The sequence below is a fragment of the Aptenodytes forsteri genome, unplaced genomic scaffold, assembly GCF_000699145.1.
Source record: "Aptenodytes forsteri isolate BGI_AS27 unplaced genomic scaffold, ASM69914v1 Scaffold280, whole genome shotgun sequence".
In the NCBI taxonomy this organism is placed as follows: domain Eukaryota; kingdom Metazoa; phylum Chordata; class Aves; order Sphenisciformes; family Spheniscidae; genus Aptenodytes; species Aptenodytes forsteri.
The window spans coordinates 1216511-1243357 of NW_008796042.1; the positions used below are offsets into that span (position 1 = coordinate 1216511).

At 43.8% G+C, this 26847-nt stretch overlaps 1 protein-coding gene across 4 annotated transcripts in view; it reads right to left on the reverse strand.

Annotated features, from left to right (window-relative positions):
- Positions 1-3045: 3045 nt before the first annotated feature.
- Positions 3046-26847, reverse strand: part of LCLAT1 (lysocardiolipin acyltransferase 1) — a 123294-nt gene continuing 99492 nt past the window's right edge. For 3 of the 4 annotated variants that reach the window (XM_019473725.1, XM_009285570.2, XM_019473724.1), the window contains one exon: positions 3046-7289. In XM_019473725.1, coding sequence (XP_019329270.1) covers positions 6781-7289 — 509 coding nt within the window. In that variant the 3' untranslated portion in view covers positions 3046-6780. The remainder of the gene's footprint in view (positions 7290-26847) is intronic. The other variant, XM_009285571.2, reaches the window with a different exon arrangement.

Sequence of the window (26847 nt, forward strand, 5' to 3'; positions counted from 1 at the left end):
AGAAGTGGCATGAGCTCAGCTCCTGACCTCCTTGTGGCCAGGACTGCAGGTTGTAGTCTGATCTAACCAGACCCTGAGTGCTGGGAGGGGACCCCCTCCCACCCTCACAGCAGAGAAAGGTTTCCCCGCCATGACCCTGATGGGCTGAGGGGTCTGATCCACGGGCTCTGATGTTTTGTGCCCATCACAAAGCACTGAGGAAAGCCCCTGGGAAGTGGGGACCTTCGCTTGAGTAGCTATAAAAAGGGCACTTCTCAAGTGAAATGAGTTCTGAGCTGAGCTTCAGAGAGCTCTTTGAACAGCACTGGGGTAAGGAGTGCAAAGCTGTAGGAAGCAAACCTGTGGACATACCAGCGTGAACATCATCTCCACTCAAATCATTTCAGTGGATAATCTCCACTCAAATCATTTCAGTGGATAATCTCCACTCAAATCATTTCAGTGGATAATCTCCACTCAAATCATTTCAGTGGATAATCTCCACTCCAAATCATTTAGTGGATAATCTGGAAGGAAATCTAGCTGCGGCAGTGGGGAGGGGGATGATGAGGCAGCTCCTTGCCAGGGAGATGTGATGAGGAGACAAAGCACCTGGCTGCCAGGCGATGCACTGATTGCATGAGGCAGCGCTGCGTTACAAGTGATTTTGCAAGCTTCCCCGGCAAGCCGGGCAGCTTCCCAGCCTGCTGGTGGGAATCTTACTGACAGCAAGGGATTACTCTATCCTTAAAGAACTCAGGGTCTTGCACAGCTGCCAGGACAAGAAACAGGAGGAGCCGCTTGCATGTCTTGAAACCCAGCACATCAAGTGAGCAACTTGAGCATGGAAAGAGAGGAGGTATCACCCCGACTAGCTACAGGGATGCATGGGCGATGCCAGCACTGGTGGGCAGCCTGTCAGGTAAGAACATAAAGAGGCTCCCCACGGGGCGGTTCGTGGGCCCTGCTGTGAACCACCCCATGGAGGATGTTCTCACTCTCTCCACTTTCTCTAAAGATGTCTAAGTAAACAAGTCTCTTAATGTAGACCTTTTCCTTCAGCCTCTGAAGCAAGATGACACACTCCCAACCAGCCGTACCCAGCACTGGCAGGAGCCAACACCTGCCCCAGCACCTCTATCCCATTTTCCCTGATGTTTCCCTTCCCTTTGGGTTCAGCATTAATAAACATCCATTCCTCTATTCCTCACTAGACACCCAGCAGCTCAAGCAGCAGGGCAAGCCTCGAAGGCAGGCCAAGAAATAATGCCGGGGGGTAGGAGGCAAAACTACGTGGTGATGTTACTGCCAGGTTATGGCTGCAAAAAGCAGTGCCCAGCATTGCCTCCCGCTCCTCCTGCAGCACCTTCTTGTGCTCTCGCACCCTGCAGCAGCTTATCCTCCTCTGCTGGGTATCATCCTGTGGACACAGAAGCAAGGCTAAGGCCTGAGCCCCGTCAGCTTTTCCCTTTGGTAAGGCTGAAGGTGCTTCTCTGCTCCCTGCAGACAAGGGTGAAGGGGCTCTCGCCTCCTCTTCCTCCCTCTGACAAAGAAGATGGAGAGAGAAATTTAGGGAAGAGGGTGCTGACCACCAAAACCATTACACTCACACCAGCCCCTGTGCACCTGCCTCTCTCGTGCAGCCCAGTGAAAAGTATCTCAGAAGGAGCAAACACCCTTGCTTTTCTCCTGAGAGCAGCAGTGCCTTTCTGAGAAAACGCAGGCGGAGTTTTGCTCAAATTCCTCCTGCCAGTCTCCTGCATACCCCACCACCAGAGAAAACAGTCACCCCACATGAAGAACTCCAGAGTTCTCTCCAGAGAACTACAGAGGCCAGACTGGAATAAAACAAAGACATCTGCTTAAAAATTCAGGGCCTATCACTGCTCCTGCTAAATATGCTGGGCCTTTGGAGAGGCCCAGCAAGGACAGAGGTGAGCTCTCTCTGCCTCTCGTGTGCCCCAGCACAAACCTAGGATGAGGGAGAGTCACCCAAGCATGTTGTAAGCACAGACCGTGCTCCCTGCTCCTGGGAATAATTTTTGGTTGAGATAGCTTGCAGTCTGATTCAAAGTCCTCAGGAAATAAGACTCAACCTTTTACCCGTTGTATTGAACTGCAAAGGAGGTGTCTGGGGCAGCTGGAGGGTGAAAGCTTTGACCTCCATTACTGTTATTTTCTGTAATGGCAGGTAAGACAGACAAATCAATTTTTTCATTGCATATTTGAGCCCTGAGGAAACAAAGAGGAAGTGACAACCATCTTGTCAGAGAGACAAAGCCGCTCAATACAGAGCATGGCTCATTTCGACCTCTGGGGGCTGACCTGAATGCTCTGAGCCTACGTAGGCATCGCAAATATCATCTCCAGCGGCAGAAACTGCTACCAGGGTCTCTGTTTCTTATGGTCTTTCGGACACATGGTACTTGCTGGAGGCGTGGGTGTTTTGCTATGGCTGCTGTGGGGTGCGGCAGTCACAGCAAAGCTATTCCCCGTTAGGTAATGAGGAGCACCGCAGCTCCCAAGAAACACAGCCCTTGTCCTTCCACACTGGATTAGCTTTCGGACAATGCAGAGATAAATCAAGGAGCCTGTGATCTGAAGTTACATTAAACACAGGTCCTCTAAGAACGTGAACCGTGCCATAGATCATTTCTTGTGTCAGTAATCACATGGGTGGTAACAGGACATAGCTAAAATGGAGGACTTAACCTACATATCAATACCTAATACGCTCTTTCGGACCACAGCTTATTCTTAAGCAACACTGGTTAAGCAGCAGAGCAAGGCTAAAACTGAGCTGTACCTCTTGCACACTCAAAGGTTTCCGCATCCCTTTACATGAAGAGGCTAGGAAGGAGGCTACAGCCAGCCACCCCTTTCCAACCTCCCATGGAGAGAAGGGAGACATACCACCCCAGCAGCCACAAACCATGGGTCGAGCACCTGAACAGACAGCAGTCGGCCCCAGCCAGCCAGCCATACGATTGAAGACAAGGTTTGTTCCTTACGGGTGCATACAGAATATGTCACGCAGTAAAAAGAAAACAGCAAAATCAAACACATGCAATGCTTCAGGTCTTTATTGTTGCTGCAGAGTAACTGGTACATGGTTAAAACATTCTAATATAATCAGTGGACTCTGAAAACTAAGGCTTTCTGTAGGTTTGTAGTATCCTGGTGTTTCCTTTCACGCAGTGTACATATAAAATCAAGTTATAAAAACACGGATCTTTTTTAAACAACAGAGATTGATGCAATGCACAAAACTAGGAACTACATTTCACACGACCAAGACAACACCTTACAGACCAGCTTCAGGCCTTGCAGCTTTGAAGCCAAGAGAGAAATGTCTTGGTCTGACGTCCTGCTACCCAGGTGAGCTTGATGACAAACACAGATGGCAGGATTTCAACCTTCTGTTCTGAGCAAAGAGAAAGAAACCCCTGATGCTGATGGGGAAACGTTTGATTGAGCAAACAAGAGCAGTGTCCTTAAAGCACATCATTGATCTCAAATAACATGAGCAACGCCTAGCAAGACCTGTAGGTCCCGTAGACAGAGCAGTCGCTGCTGAGCAGTGTGGCTGCTGGGACTACGAGAGAAGGTGAGCCGTGACAAACATGCTAATGAGTGAGACAAGTCTCTGTGCCAATATACGCGCCCCATGAAAGAGGGGGTGTGTGTGATTCCTGGAGTACTAGCACCTTTAACCTACCAGCATTGAAAACATTTCAAAGTGATTGACCCAGTACAGAATCATAGAATCATTTAGGTTGGAAAAGACCTTTAAGATCATCGAGTCCAACCGTAAACCTAACACTGCCAAGTCCACCACTAAACCATGTCCCTAAGTGCCATCTTAGTGTATTTTGGATAGGGAAACAGGGTAAGAACAAAATAGTCTCAAAAAAATCTGTATATTAGAACTTTTTGAATAAAAAGCTACATTTTGACCAAAGAGGAAAAAAAGCATTCACAGAAAGATCTTCCCCAAGTTCCTTAGCCACTTTCTAAACAAAGAAGCTTCTATATCCACAAAGCTTTTTCTTTTTATTCCATTTTTTTCTCCTGTCTTGCATTTCTAACTGAGCTGGAAAATGATGCACATAATCTGAAAATTTACATCAGTCCCAAAGCCAACACCCTTCCCTGTGAGAGGAGGATTCTTCACTTACCATGTGCCGCCCCGCATCATGGAGTCGGGCACTGCAAACGTGACATTAGCAGCTGACAAGAAGATTATTCTTTCTCTTCAATCAGAATACATGACAGAGGAGGATGAATTACAGATTTGCAGGATGTTTACCACATTACAGTAGGTTACGTGTTTGGCTCCAGCTGGGAGAAAACCCCTTGTAAGGGTCAATGATGGACTGCATTTGATTTCATTTTCAGAGCCCAACGCTAATCACACACAGATGTAAACCTTTCACCGCTCCATGACCAAGACTCACACCGATGTTTCCGATACATTTGATGATACCACAAAGTTCTCTGAACGACTGAGAAAAGCTGGTATTTACGTCACCAACATATATAACCTGTCCTCCGAAGTCATTCCTGAAGACTATGTTAAGGCTATTGGAGTAGGGTGGCCATGGTTACTCCTGGTATGAAAGCACAGCCATGGCTCAGGACAGACTAGAAGCAGCCTTTTAGGCCTCCTCTGCATTAACCATAAATGAGGTTTTTAGGTTTTCCCTTGCAGCGAGTTACCTGGATGTGCAGGGAACTGCACCAAAGCAGAGTATCAGGCGAAGAAGAACCAGGCTATGTAGATTTAAGCTGCAACCATGCCTTTGATATCACAGAATTACGTTAAAAAAAGTCCTCATAGTGCAGAAAGGACCTCCTTCCACTCGTGACAATGAAACACCAGTTGTCAGTCATCAGGTACTCAAATATAAATATGAAAAAATCATTAAGAAACATAACCCTAAATATAAACCTAGTTTTATTTATTTTTAAGAAAAAAGGGATTAAAAAAATTAGAGTAAAACAGATGGCTTCAAGTACTTTCCACATAATAAACAATTAGTTATTATAAGCATAGATTAAAAAATACTTGTCACCTTGCAAGGGACAGTTGAATAGAGGCTGGTGATTCATTTAAAAAATGGCCTTTGATATAAACACATTAGACAACATGTTTAGTGTTATAATTTAGAAGAAAATAGATGTGTCTAACCATGCCGACTCAATGCTTGAGATACTCAGCACAGTACAAGATACATTTTGCGCTCTGTACTTTCACATTTCATGGCAATGCCACTCAACATATGGAGCCGGGCCATCTCGGTTTAGCTCAGACAAGCCTTCATGCAATGAACAACAAATATTTAGTAAGTCAGGAAGGTTTTGCAGCAATACAGTTGATCAAGTGGTCTAACATTTCTGAGGTTGAAAAACAAATCTAACCTGAAGTGTCTCCTAAGCGCTGGCAACGTTTATGTCTTTTACTATGTTAGCATGAACATTACTTTTATTATATATGACAAGGAATACACTTGAAAGTGCCTTGTCTGAGTTTAAGCCTTCAGATTTTCTGAACGTCATGAAAATAAGGGAAAGCGTTATAGTGGGAGCCCCAAAAGAACGCCCCAAAAATTGCAAAGGAGGTTGGAAAAGCAATGATGTCGTCAGGCAATCAAAGAGAACACTGCAAAGGGAAGAGGTAGCTCAATTTCCCTGTGCTATGATAAGTCTGAAACCCATCTTTTGTACCTATAAGGAGACAGCCATTGCATCAGACGCATTTCAGCAGGTTTGGCTGACACGCATGGAACAAGCAGTCTTCCTGCTTATCTATATGGACACTTGAAATGCCTAAGGAAACAATGTGAAAACCAAAATAAATGCTTCAAAAAAAAAAGATATCCTGCCTACTCTGAAAAATAAATAAAATGTTTTCGATCAAATAATGACTACAAGGACACCTTTTTGAAAAATATTTGCCAGCTACTCAGAGACAGACACTTATTTTTGCCTCTACGAGAAAAAAACACCAATAAAACAACAAAAAAACAGCTCCCCTATCCCGCAGCTCTGTATACTACTGTAGGAACAAGTCTCCCACAGCTAACAGGGAGACCGAAACAGCGTGAAACAGTGAGAAATCAAAACTTAGCTGCATAGGTCTATTAAATAATCAGTTAAGACTTAAATGGAGGCAGAGCCAGCACTGTTTTCTGTACTACAAGACTGCAAGGCTTAAAAATCCTTCTGAGTGACCAAGCCAGAATGGTTGAATAGTGGTAGGTTCAGTAATGTTTGGAAAAGTTTATGCAAAAATATTATTTTAAAATAAGTTTGAATATTTGAAATAGAAAAAAGAAACAGAACAACTTCTCCTCCAACTTCCACCTACCATCAAAACATCGTTAAACTTACCAGCTTTCCAAGTCTGGTGCTTACTTCACAACAATGTGACTATACAGAACTCATACATCTGTCTCTCTTAGCTGGACAGTTTGGGTTTCTACATGAAAGTTCAGTGCAGGTCACATTTATTAACATCCTTACGATTGTTCAGTAATCCAGCAATTTGTTTCTTAATTACAGCAGAATGCAGTTGCTAGCTGCTTGCAAGAGCAATGTTGAAATTACATTCAGAGATAAAAACTACCATTTTCACGTGTAGCAATAACTAACATTTTTCTCTCTCTTCACAGAATCAAGTTCAAATGTCTAACAATGGTGATAGTAAAAGACAATTCTCATGCAAAAATTCTTCCCTGTGCATAAAATTTGCAGGACATCTCAAAACCACCCATTTTTACATCTTTCTCTACCCTAGAACTAATTGTTTTTAGTTTTCGTGTCGTGAAATTTCTGTTGCTTTTTAAAATATCGATGACAAGCGAGTTCAATTAGTTCCAGCCCACCAAATATCTTTTGCTGCACAACAAAAAAGATGATCATGGCTGCAAAATACCATCGTGCAAAGCTGTACAGGTACAGTAGTGCAAGCATACCCAGTGGGAACACCGTCCAATACAGGAGCGAGATGCACTTAACCGTGAGGACCCTGAGCTCAGATTTACACGGTGGAATAATGCTTTGCCCTGTTGCACTGAAGCATTTTCCACCTTCATAGAAGTGTCGGAGTCTCTCCTCTTTCTCTTCCCAACGCTTCCGGCACCAAAGCTGCAGCTCCTCCTTAGAAGTGGGCACTGTCTCTATGGGATATCTCTGGACGTGGAAGTGAATCTCCTTTGGGAAGTTTCCATTCAAAAGGTGCTTCTCCGTCTGAGGAATATTTCGGGGGTATGCCACAGTTATGTCATGGATAGCATCGAGATTGTCACCTAGAAGAAAGGTTTGGAGGAAAAAAGATCAATACAGATCATGCAATGGTCAGAACGCTAATTCGCTTCAAGGCGTGATTGAAAACTGTCCAAATTGTGGCAGACATCCCGAAGATACGTTAGCTATGCAGAGCACGTTTTATCTGCTAGAATCTCTAAAGGCTGAAAGGTCAAACTTTTCCCAATCATTATCTGTTCTGAATCTGAGCAAAAAACTTTGGGAACAAAATTATACACGGTACAAACTAACGGAGAATTACAACAGTGAGTAAGAGGATAAAGTCAAATTTAAAGGAGAGAAGATGCACATCTGGTCTTGGATAAAGAGCACAGTATGTGAGACTAATCTTCAGTTATTCATACCTGTGCTGCAAGCTGAAATTGCTTTTAACTAATGAAATACAACTCAGTGTATGTTCCTGTGAACACCAAAAAAGATTCAGTTTGATCTGGAGCAAGCAGCATACGCAATCCTAATTCACTGAAGACTGAGAAAACATACGTGAAACATATACCAGCTAATTATCAGGAGCTCATGAAATCTAGGGTATCTCACAAAGGATGAGGAGTATCTCTGTAGCTCAGCCAGCTTTGCAGAGCACTCCAATTAACACCATTTCTTTAAATCTGACCAGCCAGTACTGTAAGGAGGTGAGCTGCTGCTTACTGCATTCCAGATCTGGTAAAGACAAAGTACAGCATAAACGGTGGGGGAGCCCAGCTTTAAGTAAACCACATACAGTTAGCTATTTGGGTAAAGTGAGTATTGTCAACCATTTAAAAAGCAATTGCAGATTAGAAATTCAAGGGAATACTGATGAAAACCCCCTCTACTCTTCACTTCCACGCCTGATCGAGCCAACACTCTTGAAAGGGTATCGGTGTTGCTGAAGTGGGGTTTGCTAGCGCATCTTTGTACTAAGTATTTTTACATTTTGCACTTTCTAAATACCCTCTTTATCCCCCGGCCTCTGACCAGACATTCTTTTCAGATTTCATAAAGTAAATTCTGCTAGTGTAAAACTGATCTAAAAATAGGTGCATGGTGCATGGTGCACTGGATGTTGCATAACTGTTAAGTTCTGCCAGCAGTGATTTATCTCACTGTTTTTATTTGGCTGGCTGGCTTGGGGCAAAATAGAATTGGAGACTAAAAGCTGTCTCCAGTTGCAGCGATTGAAGACTTTTGTTCTCATAGATGATGTCACTTCTTGCAAAGATGATCAAAACCTACTCTTTAGCCCCGCTCCCCCTTTCCATTTGCTCCCCTTCCCTGGTATTTTGGCTTTCCTTTACAGCTCCAAAAATGACAGGGACAGAATAGAAAGTTACTTTAAAAGGCCATGTTCAAAATGATGTATCTGAAGTTCAGCTCCAAATATCACAAGAGGGGGAAAAACCCTATTCAGCCTTTCAGAGTATTTTATAACTGTGCTGTCTTATAACGATCTCTCTTGGACAGTTTTGTGGCAGGTTACTTGGGTTTTTAAACAGGTATATGTGGCTCCTGGGAGGTCTATCACAGCAAAACTCAATACTCCAGCTTTTGTCTGGCTATGGGATCAAATCCTATTTAAGCAGAGAATCACTGTATTCTGCATGGATAAAGCCTTTCAGATTTCCTTCCAAGAGATGCCAAAATTGAACGTGTCTTAGACACGCTGCCCTTACAAAGGGAAACGATGGCCAACCTGCTGCACCTTAGCACAAAGCATTTTCATTTTGAAAACAGCTCGCATTTTTCCTCCCTCTACTCCAAATATTTCTGCCATCAGAAGGAATTAGTCGCCCTACAGGACAGACATCCCCTAGTTCCTGGCCCAGCCAGGGGAAGGACTGCTACATATGCCTCTAAGAGATTCCCATCTCTTAAAATCTGTCTTGCTCCTGATCCTCCATAGCTCCCCAGGTCCTAGTGGCACATAACACCTATACACTTCACCTCAAGAGGGAGGCCAGAAAAGTTCAGCCTCCCTGAGATCCTTGCATGAAAAAAGCCTTCTATGAAAAGAGTTTTTGGCTCCATGAGTTCTCACCCACCTTGCAGTCATTTGTGTCTTTGCAGCTAAACGGTTAGTCTGCCGTTATACGCAAATGTTCTTGGAAAATCAGGGCTTTACACATAAGGATCACTGGCATACAGATGACAGGCAATAAATCATCAGATTCGCTTAAGACACAGATTTTCTGACTGTGCAAGTAGGACTGGCAGGACTCCCTGCACCCACACAGCTGATCTGATCTCTTCAGCCTGCAGATATATTTCTGCCTGTGAATTCCTGATCAGAAACAGGGAAGCCTCTACTCCTTACCTATGGATTTGTAGCATCCCCAGACAGATACCTTCCAGCAGGGCTTCACGCCAGACTGCAGAAGTTCTACACTACATTATGGCTTCTAAATTAGTTACCCAGAACAAAGCTCAAAGAGCTGCGTACAGGAGGGTGGACATTACTCTTTCTGCATTACAAACAGGGAAACCAAGGCAAAGGATGATTACGTGAACTGCTCATTGTGTCCAGCTTGAACCAGTATCTCCTAATTCCCAGCTGCAAGGTTCACCTATTAAAGTATATTTTACACAAGAAGAAATGAAACTTCAAAGGTAGATTTAACCTATCTGAAAGCACAGAAACATCACAAAGAGAGAAGAGCAGAATACCAGGTTTCATATGCAAGAGGATTAGAGCCTTTCTCAACAGGCCCCTTGTTTGGGTCATACATATTTAAAAACTCCACACAAAGCTGGCAGCCTGAAGCTTTAATTCCCTGCCGAGGCAAGCATATGGAAAGGACCAGCTTCAATCAGTTTTCTACAGCTGTTGAAAGAAACATGCCCTGCTAGTGTTACATGCAGTAAGGCTGCAGGATCCACACTGCACACTTGAACAAAAAGGTTCTGCATATTCTCTGCTGGTTTATCAATGGCATCTTTTAATATGGACAGGGTCAATGCATCACTGCCAAACACGCTACAAGCGAATCTGCTAAAAAGAAGAAAAGTTACCGCAGCAGATGAAGGTAGACCATTCGTAAGCAGGGACAAAATTCCCTTAGGCTAGGTTTAATCAGGCAGATTTTGAACTTACATCCTTGGCTAGAGCATCTTTACAGTCTCCGTTTCCCTCTGAAGTTAAGCTTGTTCTCTCTGCAGTCTGGAGATACCTAACAGCACATGTTTCAAATCAAAAGCAAGGTGCCAGTCAACCAGCAAAAGAAAGCGATCCTAAGTGAAGACGCAGGGCAGTCACTGATTTTGAAGATCTTTTTTCCACCTGAATTTAAAGATCTGCTTAAAAAACCTGCTTCTGCACATTTTAAGAAGAAATTACCCTAAGGGAAGCCACATCATTCTACTTCTAGAAGAACTCAAGAAGAGTACAGGGATCTCCTTAGGTCGTGCAGAGAGGAAATGAGAAAGGCAAGAGCCCAGCTAGAACGCAGTCTGGCTGCTGTCGTTAAAGACAACAAAAAATGTTTTTACAAATATATTAATGCCAAGAAGAGAGCCAAGGAGAATCTCCACCCTTTATTGGATGCGGGGGGGAACATTGTCACCAAGGATGAGGAAAAGGCTGAGGTACTTAATGCCTTCTTTGCCTCTGTCTTTAACAGGCAGACCAGTTATCCTCAGGGTACTCGGCCCCATGAGCTGGAAGACAGGGACGGCGAGCAGGATGAACCACCCATAATCCAAGAGGAAGCAGTCAATGACCTACTATGCCACCTGGACACTCACAAGTCTATGGGGCCGGATGGGATCCACCCGAGAGTGCTGAGGGAGCTGGCGGAGGAGCTCGCCAAGCCACTCTCCATCATTTATCAGCAGTCCTGGTTAACGGGGGAGGTCCCGGACGACTGGAGGCTTGCCAATGTGACGCCCATCTACAAGAAGGGCCGGAAGGAGGATCCGGGGAACTACAGGCCTGTCAGCCTGACCTCGGTGCCGGGGAAGATTATGGAACGGTTCATCTTGAGGGCACTCACAAGGCATGAGCGGGACAACCAGGGGACCAGGCCCAGCCAGCACGGATTCGTGAGAGGCAGGTCCTGCTTGACCAACCTGATCTCCTTCTATGACCAGGTGACCCGCCTAGTGGACGAGGGAAAGGCTGTGGATGTGGTCTACCTGGACTTCAGTAAGGCCTTTGACACCGTCTCCCACAGCATACTCCTAGAGAAGCTGGCGGCTCACGGCTTAGACAGGTGGACTCTGCGCTGGGTCAAAAACTGGTTGGACGGCCGGGCCCAGAGCGTTGTGGTGAATGGAGTTCAATCCAGTTGGCGGCCGGTCACGAGCGGTGTTCCCCAGGGCTCAGTTTTGGGGCCGGTCTTGTTTAATATCTTTATCGATGATCTGGATGAGGGGATTGAGTGCACCCTCAGTAAGTTTGCAGATGACACCAAGTTGGGCGGGAGTGTTGATCTGCTCGAGGGTAGGAAGGCTCTGCAGAGCGACCTGGACAGGCTGGATCGATGGGCCAAGGCCAACTGTATGAGATTCAACAGGGCCAAGTGCTGGGTCCTGCCCTTCAGCCACAACAACCCCATGCAGCGCTACAGGCTTGGGGAAGAGTGGCTGGAAAGCTGCCTGGTGGAAAAGGACCTGGGGATGCTGGTCGACAGCCGGCTGAACATGAGCCGGCAGTGTGCCCAGGCGGCCAAGAAGGCCAATGGCATCCTGGCCTGTATCAGAAATAGTGTGGCCAGCAGGAGTAGGGAAGTGATCGTGCCCCTGTACTCGGCACTGGTGAGGCCGCACCTCGAATACTGTGTTCAGTTTTGGGGCCCCCACTACAAGAAGGACGTCGAGGTGCTGGAGCGTGTCCAGAGAAGGGCAACGAGGCTGGTGAGGGGGCTGGAGAACAAGTCTTATGAGGAGTGGCTGAGGGAGCTGGGGTTGTTTAGCCGGGAGAAAAGGAGGCTGAGGGGAGACCTCATCGCTCTCTACAACTCCCTGAAAGGAGGTTGTAGCGAGGTGGGCGTTGGTCTCTTCTCCCAAGTAAATAGTGATAGGACGAGAGGAAATGGCCTCAAGTTGCGGCAGGGGAGGTTTAGATTGGATGTGAGGAAAAATTTCTTTGCTGAAAGAGTGGTTAAACATTGGAACAGGCTGCCCAGGGAAGCGGTTGAGTCGCCATCCCTGGAAGTATTTAAAAGACATGTAGATGAGGCGCTTAAGGACATGGTTTAGTGGGCATGGTGGTGTTGGGTTGACGGTTGGACTCGATGATCTTAGAGGTCTTTTCCAACCTTAATGATTCTATGATTCCCTAGTGGGTCAAAAATGAAGTAAGCAAGAGTATTTGTTCATAGTTCAGAGAAGCTGTCGGTGGACAAACCACTTTTTGCGATGCTTTTAGTGACATCTGAGGAATCTTCTTTACCCTGCGTGTATGCACATCCCATTGGGGAAGGAATGAAGGACAGAGGAAATCAAATAATGTTCACAGGTTTGCATCTGAAATCTAATTAAGCTAAGAAACTGCCATTAAGGCTAAAATGTCAGGTAGGTAGGCCAGCTCTTCAGGACAAAGAGACACCAGTTTCAGTAGCTTTACAGTCTCACGACTTTCTTCGTGCAGTAGTAGAACTATATATCCTTCATACCCATGAACAATATTCTGTCCTATGCTTTATAAAAGCACCTCAGAAAAGGAAAGCTTACTACAGTGCTCAGGAGTGAATATAAAATTTATTTGTAATTATTGTTACGTGGCTATAAACTGCATAACATGCAGATGTGATTAATCCATGTGGCGGTCTCCATTTTGGGATGACAAAATGCCTCAAAAGCACTATTCTTTTTCTTTTTAAACTTTCTGTGCCCCAATCAAAGTTATTTATATTTCAGGTTCTGTTGATACACGACATTACTTCAAGCGATCACAATGCACAGCTGCTTGCTTTGGGCATTGCACTCAGAGGTGGCAGAGGAAGAACTTACCAGGCTCATGACCAAAATAACAGCATCAGAGAAAGACACCTTCTTTTAAAAAATATTTCCAAGGAAAAATTAGAACATTTTCTTTTACTACACCAGCTGTTCCATCAGAATTTTTATTTTATGTTAGAAGTTGCAGCATTTGGTAACCCGGTAGAGGTGAGGTTGCCACATCCCCCTCCCCCCACTAGGAGCGAGTCTGAGCAGGTATTCCCAACACACACATACACACACACATACGTACGTACAATGCATGGGCACAGCCAGCCAGCCACGGATCAACATGGACAGAAAACACAGCACTCAAGCAAACAAAATGGCCTCGTCGTCCTCCCCTCTCTGGTTGAGTAGGATAAAGGTCTGTCAGTGGGAGTTATATACGTATATACAGGCTACGGATCCCTCCAGCAACTGGCCATAGACAGTCTATGCTGTAGCTGGCCCTGGGTCCTTGGTCTTCCCAGGTGCTGGCACCTAGACACACGAACCCCTGGGGCCACAGCCCCTCTCCAGTGGCTGGTACAGACCCCTTGCACAGATGCACATGCACTGTCGATCCCTCCAGTAACTGGCTTTAGACACTGAGGGCCACCCAGTAGCTGGTCTTCAGATCCTCTCTTCTCCAGCTGCCTCATGCAGAGAAAAATGGACATACAAACTGGTCTCAGTTGACCCCAGACCCCACAGTCTCCTCAGCCACCAGCTTGGACCTTGCAGTCCCTCCAGTAGCCAAATTGTGACCATCTGACCTCTCCAGTATCTGACCAGGACTTATGGCCACTTTGATACCTGGCTCCCAAGCCTCTTACCCTACTCGCCTGCTAGTCCTGCTCGATAGTCACTAGTGATCACATGCTGACATATGCACCCGCATGATAGACATGGACCCTGGTCTCTCCAGTTGCTGGCACTTAGACCTCCATATGCACACCCACAGAGTCCCCTCACCCAGGGAAATAGTTAGAAATGGGGTTTAATGAGAAGACAGGGCAGACTGGGCTGATCAGGCACAAGGCACGGCCAGGCAAGTGTACTGACCAGCCCCATTTACATGGGACCAGCCCCTTTTACCCCTTATTCCTCTGTTTTCCCAAACTTGTTCCTCCCAAGCCACCTCAAACCACCCCTGTTCCCACTTTTGGTTCCTCCCCTAAATATACCGTAATAAATCTTGTACAATCCCCAAATGCTCCTCTTGGGCATCCCCTAAGAGTCCCAAAGCCCTGCAAGCAGTAACCCCCCTTAGTCTGTAAGGTGATGGACAGGAGCCTCTCCCATTGACTCACTGTGATGGGTGTCACCCCTGGCCCACAGGCTGATGGCTTCTGTGTGACAGCCCTCAGAGGAGCCAAGGTAGGGGATCTGTTTCTCTGGATTTTAGGGTTTTCTCTATCTGCTGTTGTGCTCCTGTGCTCCTTTGCGTGTGTGCAGACAAGCCTTTCATCTCACAACCTATTATAAAACCTTACAACCAAGATCCTCTTACTAGGTTCAAAATGAAGATATCACAGGTAAACTGAAAATTACTTTTGTGTGTATTAAATAATACAATGTCAGCACAGTATTTTAATTCTAGGGGGAAAAACCAGCCTGAATGTAAAAGGAAGCGTTAAACTGTTTTAAGCTGCTTTCAAATACATTTGCAAAGCGAATATTGCAAGGTAGCTGCAATTGGTGAAAACTGCTAGAAGTGATGCTCAGCACAGTCCCAAATAAGTGGGTTGGTTGGACGGACCCATCCCCTGTGCTGTAAGGATTGCTCGGGAGCTCGAGCACTGCTCGCTCCTCAGTTATGATTCATGTCAGTGACAAGGACACTTTCTTGCTCATACTCGGGACCAAGCAACGCTGAACAAGCTCACTGTGAGACAGAAGGATCTATATAAGCAGCAACTTGAGGGCCAAAATGATGATTCAGAACAAAAGCTCTTGAAGCCAAAATGACCATCAGCAAGCCAAAAATGAGGATGGGCCCCAGGCAAATCCATGCAATGAACTGCTCAGACTCTCAGCAGTCTGGAAGGTGAACGGGCAGCTGAGTCTCCCTGGCATTAACCGTGGTGGCTATTACCCATTTCCATCCCTAGCAAGGATCTCAGCAGCCGTAATTTGTTCTACTTTAGTTATCATTGACATTACTTTAAATCATCAAGGATTATACAGTCTCTTCCCCTGTATTGATCCAGTAGAGAAGATGCTATTCTTAACCACAGTACATCACAGAACAGCGTGCCAGTGAGTTGCTGAGCCAGAACGGGGAGAGGTATACTGAGATGCTCTCACAACAAAATATTCATGATAACCTTAAAATAAGCTGTTCTGTGAAAAGTGGGACCAATATATCAGGCCCTTGTCCATTCCACCTCCCACCACAACATAACTGTAACTCCTTCCTCCTGAAAAGCAGCATACCTGTCCCTTCATCACACAGCTCCAGATGCTTCATACAACTCCAGGCTTCCATAAAACACTGGTTGTAGCTCCCCCACCCCCCCCTTAATATCCTCAACTTCATATACATTTCCTTAGGAAACCTGGCAGGAGGAGGCTTGGCACTTCTGTAAATAAACTGATCAGCAACATAATCAAAATAGATATGGAAACAAGTAGAACTAAACTAATTATGTTTCACAATATCTGAGTATTGTACATTAGCTTTCAGACAAAGATACATTTTTGGACATTAAAACAAAACCCATCTAAAACTGCTTACTGGGAAATATTACTGTCTTGGCTCCTGAGATTTGAGTCATTTTTCTTTGAGAACACAGTGTCACGAGGGAGTAGCTTCAAGGATTTACAGCCCCTCCTGGGAAGTGTCATCCTTGTGAAGATTTAAAACTTCATGCAGCCCTCTTTAAAGCAGCGGTGTCAGCCAGGGTTAATCTAAATCACTTTCAACTCAGTAGTTATTGGAAATCTTTTTTGGGTAAGTGTAGCAATCAAATAAGCAAACAAGAAAAGACAGAATGATAATGCTGGCCTTGATTAACAGAGAAGAGTGATCCTGCATACCAATTCTTTCTCTAGCTATCCGATTTTCCACCGGCGTTGTGATACAAGGAGAGAGGAAGACCTTCCACCTGCTGACACTGCACCTCTTGTCCTTGAGGGTGGGAGCCTGGAGAAGGGACAGCCCTGGCTGCTTTCTGCTCCCCAGCAGGAAGGAGCTGTGCTCTGGGTGCTGCATACAGGAATAGAAGACTACTGGGATCTGCAAGGAGGTACCTCCAGCCCGGCTGGTACAAAGATCAAGAGATCTAAGGACATCCTCGTAGCTATCAGCAATCATTACGTGTGCTCAATTCTTTTGTTAAATACATTTAAATCACATAGTTTTGCAGCCTGATGCCACATCTCATTAATGTGTAAAACAATACCACTAACTGAAGTTGTTGTTGTTGTTGGGGGGGAACCCGCTTTGACTTTGAAATCTCTGTAAATACCTCATTTAATTATTTTAAGGCCAGACTGGAATGTTATCATCATCTAATCTGATCTCCTGAATAACACAGACCACAGGAGCTTATGCAGAATGCTTTTGGGATGTAGTAAGACAGACATTCTGCGTTGTCCTAAAGCTTTTAACATGAGGTAGGCAATTCCTCTAATTAATTTTATTTTTTTTAATCAGCATCACTACACTGAACTTGTAATGCCAATAAAATCTAATCGACTTAAATGCCTCTTACAGATTGAGTGATTCTTTGCAGGACTATAAACCAATGTTACTACAGCAGCAGGAGTAGATGTCCCTCTTTTCTATTTAAATGCGAGGGATGCTCTTTTCTTCAGCAGACACACCTGCTAGCTCCCTTCCTCCTCTCCAAACCAAATCAGAGTTAATACAAGAAGGAAGACACCGTGTAGCTCAGTTATGGTATGAGAAGTCAGTACTGTGGGAAAGCTGGGAAAGCTAAGGATCAAGAAGCATCTTACGCTGGTCTGCAAGTTAAGATACATCGAGTGCTAAACCGATTCTTAGTTCGTGGATTAAACTGTACAAAAATACTTAGGCACGTGTCAAGCCGAAGTGAAATACAGAAGATTTAGCTCATAATTACTGCAGGCATTGTTTGCACAGCTGCACTTTACGGGCAAAATACAAGTATGGGTTGTGGTGCTGGATTTCACGCGTTTCACAACACTTTACAACCTCCAGTAAGGCTTTAGAGATACAACTCCATCTTGCCACCTCCCCAGACGTGGGCCCTCTGACCCAGCTGTTATCAAAGCCACAGCCAGCTCGTCTGAAACACTGCACGTGGCTCCTGGGTACCGCTGTCAACATAAACCGACTAATGACTTCAGGAACTGAGTTTGCTCGTTTAAAAGAGGAATCTCTGAGCAGATGAGGGATGGGTGTGCAGGGGAGAGGGGGGACCCGGCCATCGCGATGGGGAACGCGCTGACTCAGTGGCTCCATCCGCAAGACCGCCCAGGGTCTGTTGCCCTTCGGTCTTCCCTCCCCGGCTCTGAAGGGTTATTTTACAAATTGCAAAGCAAAAGCTGGTCGAGCTATAAATAAAATACAAAAATATGTGGAGAGGAGGGAGCGAAGGGATAAAAGGGTTGGAATAACAAGTTATTTTCAGTCACTAGGGATGACCAGGCATAACTGACTCACCACTCTTTATCATTCCTAAACTATATTTATAGTTAGACAAAAATGCTGTGTTTATTCCTTTGCCTGTATATCTGCTCTCTCCCAGCGTCCCATACTACAAGTCTGCTCTGTACACACATATGGGATTTGGTTTTCATAGGTATGTTACATGTTAGGAAGGAGAAAACATGTTGTTTCTAGGCTTATAGTACACCACTACTTTTTCATACAGAGAAATGATATTTCATATGACAGACACTGATGCACTGGTATGCAACTCTCCAACTCTACTAAGCTCTAACATGAATTTCCTGGCAAACAGCCAAACTCAGGCGAAAATCACAATTATGCTTGAAATAAAGATAATTTATTATACTGCAGTGAAATCCTTTTAAGAAGCATCACATGTACTCTACCTTGATAAGATGTCTTGCTAGACAGGCAAATGTACATAAATTAGGAAATGGCTGATTTATTTTTATTTTTAAAAAGAAAGCTAAACTAGTAATCCAAGTATTTCTGGAAAGCTAAGTATCATGACAATTAAGCAAAAATAAGACATCAAATACCCTTAGAATAAATCATACACACACACAAAGCCTATTCTTATCTTTTAATATAACAGACTATCCACCTAATTCCTCTGTTACTTGTTGGGCATTTGAAATCACTGAGAATCTGAGAAAGAAGTAATCCACCCATGTACATTTCTTTGCTCTCTGCCTGGACGAACAATCTCTCTCCAACACAGATGGAATTAAGCATCAATCTCTACAAGAGAAAACACATCCTTATTTGAGGTAATCCAGTTCTGCCAGAATTCAGCTGTTGCATCTGCAATTTCCACTGTCATTTCTGACTGGCCTCACGGAGTTAACAGTAAAGGAAAACGCTCTGGAACAGTTTACATACACAACTGCCATACCAATGATGCTCAACATGGCAAGATGTCACTGCTAGGTAAACAATGCAGCTGGCTTAAAACCTGGATTTTTTTGAAAAGTGCTACATTTTTAAAGATGTAAGAAGTAGCAGCATGTACGAACTGTCATGTTGTAGCACAAAAGCGTATGTTAGCTTTCAGCATCCCAATTAGAATACAAGCATTAAAGGGGCTACCCCCTCCCAATCTCCCTATTCAACCTATTAGATGTTACTTATTTTCCCCCAATTCTTCCAAAACCATTGCTTATACTCTTTTCAAATACATCTTTTTTTTTTTTATAGTTCTAGGATTTGCCAGGATGTAGGGTAGGAATCTTCTCATCCTTTTCTCATCGTTTTTAATAATTTTCAAATTGTCTTGGATGGAGGAACATTAGACCCCAGCCGATCTGCAGACTGACCGTGCAACTTATTTTGAGTCTTGTCTTCTGTAAAGTCACTACAAAGCTAGTGTGAGACACCGTGAGGAGTAGAGAAAAATAATTCACCACAGATATTCAGAAGGAAGCAGCAGTGGCAATTTTCTCTCAGTAATCAACTGATCAAAGTGCATCCTATCTCCTCAGAAACGCCATGGACTTTTCACTTTCCATCAGCCCTTAGTTCATGCCAAGGTGCTATGAATAGCATAACACCATCCAACACTGTATTGTAACAGCAGCAATAAGTAAATAAACAATGGCTAGTAAAGAAAAGAGATTTTATTCTTGGCTTCTAGTGCATTACATCCATTCTTTTCTATAATTCAGATATAAAGTCCAGCTTCCTTTCCTCCCCTCTGTTTTCCTCTCTTTTTTTAATGGCTACAGATAAATAACCTCCTGATAATTCAGTGCACTTTGCTATCTGTTCTTATCACTACCCAAAGTCAACCACTAGAGAGTACTCTTTAGCTGCTTAGTGACCTGACACTGTTTTATAATCCTGCCCTCTTCAAACTGTCCAGGCATCACTCATGGTTAGTGCAGCCTTCAGCAGCCCCAGGAAGAGCAACCTGGAATTAGGGGTCAACTCGGATTCCTCGCAATACAAAAGATGGGCTAGATGATATACCCAGTACCATTATATTTGGGATACACGAGAAGAAACTGAAAATGCATTCAAACTTCTGAGAGATTCGATATTAGAAATACGGCCCATACCAAACCAAAAACACTAGATGAAAATGTACCCTGCACCAAAAATAGAGTATGAACTAGATGTTGAAAAAACACCTGCTAGCAGCTACCTCAAATATTTGGATGGAGCGCTTCCACAGACGTCCTGAGCCGATCTCTTGCATTTCATGCCTCGCTGATTTGTGCTATTGCCATTCTTGGTCACAGTGGTTTGTTTTCATTTCTGTGTACAAAGCAAGAGGAATGCAGAACAGCAGCAGCAGCCTGACAAGAAGGCATAATTTCAGCACACAGAAAATTGTGAGGCTTATAACTTCTCTCTGATGGATATATATACTAAAGCCACATCATGCTTTTGCTCCACCTTGTTTTAAATCCAGGGCAAGGATTTTGCTCTGAAAACATTTCATACTCTGCCATTAGAAGAACTTCTGTCAGGAACATCTGTTTTATTATCTGAATTTGCAGCTGAGGCATATTTACACAGAAACGAGCTCATCTATACATCTCACTGAGTGAAATCAGTCTGGGGCAGAGAAGCACTCGGGCTTCAATTAAGCAGCAAAGCCCTAGTCATGAATTAGTCAACAAAACAGAGCCTCTAACATACTTTAATCTTGCGTTCTTTACTGTAACCCTCTAGATGTAACTTAACCCTTTTATATTCAACTCTAACAGAACTAATTCAATTTCCATGTTTTTTTTCCTCTCTGCTGACCGAGCTCCCTGGCACGAGAGCATACAGCACTGCACATAACAGGCATTGAGACCCATGCCTGCCTGCACCGAGATATGAACTTACTGTTCCCAATCCCCTGGTGCTAAAACAGTTTTCACCAGACCATGATACACACAAGTGGACAAATCTTATTAAATTTAATCAGCCCAGTACTTGGGGGAGCTATCTTAATCAGAAAGGGATTTAATGAAAAGCCGCAACTCCAATGAATAGTCTTTAATTACGACTGACTAATATTTATCCACAAAGAGGAATTTGTTTCAGGATTAGTCTGAGACCTGGAAGAAGCCAAAGACATCAATTTAATAATGGAATGCCTAATTAAAGTATAATGGAAACCTAATTGTGATATACTGCTTTGTAGCACACATGATTTATTTACAACAATTGCTTTTCACTGGGCTCATTAGGGAAAGTTAAACAAAACACAATAGTAAAAAAGAAGAAGGAAAAACAGACACACTGGAACTTCCAAGATGATTATAATCAGCTGATGAAAGACAGTGACATATTTGTCAGATAAAGCACTGCCATCCCTCCACAGGCTGTGGTTAAAATTTCTAAAAAGGATAATGATTATATAGTTCCTTTCCTCCCTAACGACATGGGATCAGACCCAAACCCTACTGCAGCTACTTGGTGGAGCTCCTCTGGTGGAAAGAAGCCATAAAGTTGAAGGGTCTGACAGTCTTTGGATCCTCCTCATGCAGAGAAAACTCACATAACATGCGTGCCCTCCCAGCCACTACAGAAGGAGAGCAGCTAGGGCAGACCGACCGCCGCAAACCCCCTCCAACCCTTCCTACCTGCAGCCTGCCGGTACAACTGACTGCTCTCAATCAGGATGCATTTCTTTAAGAAGGCATAGCCCTACAGGCACCCATGGCACACAGCTGAATGTCTCCCTATATAAAACACAGAAAGCTGCTCAAGTAATTCTTACTGTAAAACCAAACATCCTCCTGTTTGCGTCCTGATGGCACTGGGGTGGTGGTCCCCCCAGTAAAATGGGTTAGCTGCTACTCCCCTCATTCACTCAAACCAAGGTGAAGGGCATGCACTGTTTAGCCTGCATCACACTTTTACAGTGTCAATGCAAACATCGTTGTGCTGACCCTCTATGTTTTCTTCCCTTCGCTGGTAAAGTGCCAGGAAAAACGAAGCATGGAAAGGAGCTGCTCCTCCACCCTGTGGTGCCCTGCAGAAAACAGACGTGGGGAGGTCCAGGAGGAGATGAGCTTCCTCCGACAGTGGCTTCTGGAACCACTGATCAACGCCCTTAGCTCTGGCTCAGTTATGTTTAATTGGTGATGTGAGAACGGCTGTACCAACAGAAGCTTTCATGACAGTGCCATGGAAAAGAAAAAGGGACACTACAGACCACAGGATGTGAGAAAATACTGCACCATGGCCTTGCAGCTGAATGAGGGATTGCAGTCATTTTAAATGCACAGCAGCAAAAAGATCTGTCTCTAGAAATAATACGATTTGCTAATGGTTTTGTTCCAACGGCTGCCGTTCATAGGGATGCTTAGAAAAATTATACTAAAATCAGTCCTTTGAATGAAAATGAGCAAAGACTGCTGGGAGTGCCTGAACAGTCATTCCTGTGCCCAGATGGAAGCTGAATTCTGGGCATCCATCTTCTTGTACTTCCACGTGTGTGATGCTGTCAGTCTGCTAGCCTGAGAAGTAAAAACTGAATTCCTACCTCAGGGACAGCAGAAGAGTGGGCCAGTGGTTCATCTTCAGTATTGCAAGAGCAAGGTTGAGAGATACCACTTACACCAGTACACAACAGCCTGATATTGAGCCAAATGCGTCGCTCTGCTCAAGGCAAATGAAAACACGTTTAGGCTTATAATCTAAGCATTGCACCTTCATGTTAAAGATGTGGATTGCAGTGGTCTGCTGTTTTTTTATACAGATCAGAAGGCAATCCCATGCTGGCAGCTGAAGTCACAGATGAGAAAATGTTGTAAATCCTTGGTGTACAAGCCTCTTTGAACAGAAGTCTAAAATTGGTCTCCTGAAAATATCTGCTATAAACTTTCATCTCTGAACTCTGGTGAAACATGTAACTCCATTGGCACTGCGTGCTAGAAAGCTCTGAGAGCAGTCATTACTAATGTTTTTAACATTGCTTTTTGACACAAATACGAATATGTACATAACTAAACCACAATGAATAAAATCAACTTAGGCAGTTCAATTTATTTCATAGGAATTATAGAAACAAATGGCCTGCAAGTTAACAAGTCCATTGTTGTCAGCACACAATTGTTTTCCTTAAATATTTTAACTCAGGAAAAATGAAGCCCCCTAAATTTCACACAGTGCATTGAGAGGACAATGCTTAATTAAGGGGAGAAACTATTTGTCATAGCAGAAAATCCTTTTGAGCAATGTTTTCCATAAATACACTTTGCTATATCTAACACATTTGAGTTCAGAAACACTTTCCCTCAGGACTGCCTGAATAATGTCTCTGCACACTGCTCTCCCCAGGCTTACCACTGAAAGCACAAAAGGCATCGTGTAGTCCTCACTCCACAGCTTCCTCCACTGTGAGACCCCGAGGTGTACAGGGACAGCAAACAGATTGGAAACACACGCATCAGTAGTGCATCCGAGAAAACTCCATGTTCTTCAGTAGTACCTTGATATTTTCCCTCCAGTGCTTGTGTACATAACACGTTCACTACAGTCAACATCCAGCCTTGCTAGTCTCAACATTTTGTCTCAATGGCCATGAAGAAGCTAGACACCCTCTGCACTGACTTTAGGTGAAGACTGCTGTTCTCACTCATGTTTGGTCTATGGACACAAACAACTGTGGTGAGCTTCAGCCAGGAGGGAAAGGACAAGAGCCCTCCTGACCACCATAAATGCACCACCACCTCTGCTCTGGAGGAATGAGAGTCAGGGAACAGACCCGGCCCAGGGCTGGTGGAATTAGAGCTTAAAGATCTGATCTGCCCACAGGAGGGCTTTGCCGTGGTACAGCACAATGTCTTCACCAGCCAGGAGCAACTGGATGTCTCCCATTTTCCATCCCAGTGGGAAGGAAAAAGGCTGTCCTTACAAATGGGAACAAAGAAGTTGCCGCTGGTTCACATGGCAGATCAACAAAGGCAGTGAGAAAGGTCAAGTTTACCTGAAGAGCATAATCTCTGATCTGAGGAACAGCTTAAGTTAGACTTTTCAAGAGCTGCAGAATGATGAACTGCCAGTTGGTCTTTCACAAATAAACGATAGGGCAATGAAAAATCCAGCGTAGCTTGGCTGAGTTCAAAGACAGTTTAGCTCTAAGAGGTAGTTCTGGTAAAAACCTTTCTCTCTGTGGGCAAACACAAGCAAAGGAGAACTTCAGCAGCTTTGCTATACTTTTTGAAACATGGAAAACATGACGAATGCTGAAACCCAAAGTCTACCGCTCATCTCAGTATGTTTTCTGCCTAAGCAATGGTGACACAAACTAACTCCCACCAACTCTTCCATCTGCCCTGCTTCTGAGAGCATTAAAAACAAGTAAACAAAGCAAACAATAAGCAATTATAGCACGAATGTCTCTGGAACTACACATAATTAGTGACTGAGGCAAAAGAAATGCAAAACAAAAAGTAAGATCTCTTATTTTTATTTTCCCAAAGCCATGTCAACCTACAGCAACTTTAACTATGTTGCTCTATCGTGGAAATGGCCTTTCAAATGTCAAGGCTGACAATAAAATTCATTCGGCAAACTGACAACTTCTGTTCAAACACCTGTAGTAACTCATGTTTAAGTGGACTGCACACCAAAGTGACAAATTCTTTGATTAGTTTATAAGATATATTGTATGTCAAATCAAAACACAGTGTTAGAAGAGTGACTATGCTGCTGCAATAATAGCTAATGCCTCAGAAAGGTTACAAAATGGAATATTTTTCTAGATCAATCTGTGATCTGAGAAGTCATCATATTATCACTCCACTCTCACCAACTGCAGACATGAATGAATAATTCTGTCCATAGAGTAAAACCCTGGCACACTTTGGCATTTTAAATTGACTAGTACATTGAGTTATGGTGCTGCCTGTGATGAAATAACGTTGTAGGCAAGAGCCCCAAGATGGAAATGAATTGGCTACTGCCCATCTGTCTTCACTGACTTTCAAAAAACTTCTCCCTTGACATTAAGAGTGACAAAATAGGTACCAACGTGTTCTTAGACTCATTGGTAAATTATCTTACCTCATCTGAAATAGGAAACTGATGGAGGTCTGGAAGGCTGCCTAACTTTACTGTATTCACATCTTTAAAGCTATTTTGGCTACTTCTCAGTTACAATTACAGGGCACATTTCTACTTTGCTCCCTGAGCTACACACCTTGAAGAGAGCTAGCAGAGATGTACACAGTAGTAGACTGATACAGCTGCATCTACACTGCTCTCCCGGCAGTCTCAGGGCAGGCATGAGGCCAAATTAACTACCTGTTTCTAGTTACCAAGAGCACCCTCCTGGGGCTAACTGCAGGAAAATCCCACTGGGATTCCCAGAGAGAAAACTTCAGGTGTGTCCAGCGCTTAGGAAAAAAAACTCCTTTATTTGCTGGATTGGGACTTGACGGTCTTTGTCACCTCTGGCCAGGTGAACATCAGGCAGGGTACATACATTATCCAGGGTTCTTCACAAAAAGGCCTTGGTACCACCTGCCAGCGGGGGCTCAGTGGGATTTGTACAGAGCCTAAAGTGAAAGTATCTGCCAGGGTAGAGTGGGAAGACCTATCGCTGAGACTTGTCACCAGCCCAGACCCAAGTGTGTCAGCAGAGCCGCCCGTCTGAGCACAGTATTCCTGATCCAGGCAGCTCAATCAGCAATGGGTCCTGAGAAGTCCAGACCCTGCACTTTGGTTTTACCATCTGCAATAGAAGTATAAATTACATCTACCTATAAGATAGCATAGGCATACTAAAACATAATTAGCGTTTATATAGGACTTTGAAAAATATACAATAGTACTCAGACTCTTAAAAAAGAATTGTATACAGTAAAAGGGGAAAAGACTAGATGAACAATTACCTTCTCTTGTTTTCCTGTACTGAAGACACACTTCTACTACCAATGGTTGAACTTGATCTATGACATACAATTTTGAAGTACACTATAAAACCAGAAATGTATCCCCTAAAGCAAGATGAAGATGACTAAATGCTGAGGAAGTATGTATTATCAAGGAAGGATTCTAAAACTGATGAAGAGTCCGCAATTTTGTCCTGACATCAGCAGAACCTCAACTAAAAATGTTGATGCTACAGCTGATCTATGTAGCTGCTTCTTGATTCACTACACATGACGCTTTCCCTTCATGATCTACTGTCTGAAATTGTTAGCCAGTAACAATACCTGTGTCATTTTTTAATACTGAAAAAGGGAACAGCAGAACAAAATACCACTAACTGCATAATGCCCTGAATTCCTGATTCTTAAGTATACATTCTCAAAGGGCTGTTTTAAGAAAATATTTACTTTTTGGTTGTTATGGTGATCATCTTTTCACAGCAGTTTATAAAAATAGGCATGGCTAAAAATAAGAATCCAAAGGAACCTGAGGCACTAAAAAAGGAATATGGCATGCAGATTTGTCTGCTTTAGAATAAATCTGCATATAGTGTCCTGCAGCATCGCGTTTTACAAAGGGAATTAAAGCCATGAAATTAACATTTTAATGAAGTAGAAAGACCATTGACGTCAGGACTACTCACTGATTGCTGCTTCCAGGTGGCCTAATGAGATGAAAATGAAGTTTATATCTTCAGCTAGTCTAAGCCAGGCTTGTTTTGTGACTGTGATTGAATTTAAATGAGAAGATACTGCTGTGTGCAAACATGTCTAGGCTGGTAAGTAGCCTTATCAAATCTAGGCATAATAAATGCTTGATTTTAAATATTTTATGTTAAGAAAAGGCATTTCAGTCTTCCTTTCACAATTCAATGTAAATGCAAAGCCAAAGTTTTATCATTAATTGGATAGCACGCCACAACTTTTGTACTGGTTACTCCAGGAATTCCCATATAAAATTTTTACTGCAAGATGTGCTTGTTTATCTATCAAGACACAGAAAACATTCTGGATTACAAAGGTGAAGTAGGAAATCATAAATCCAGTGTAGCCTGTGGATAACCCACAGTGTGATGTTTTGGCACCAGAGGCATGTCAGGC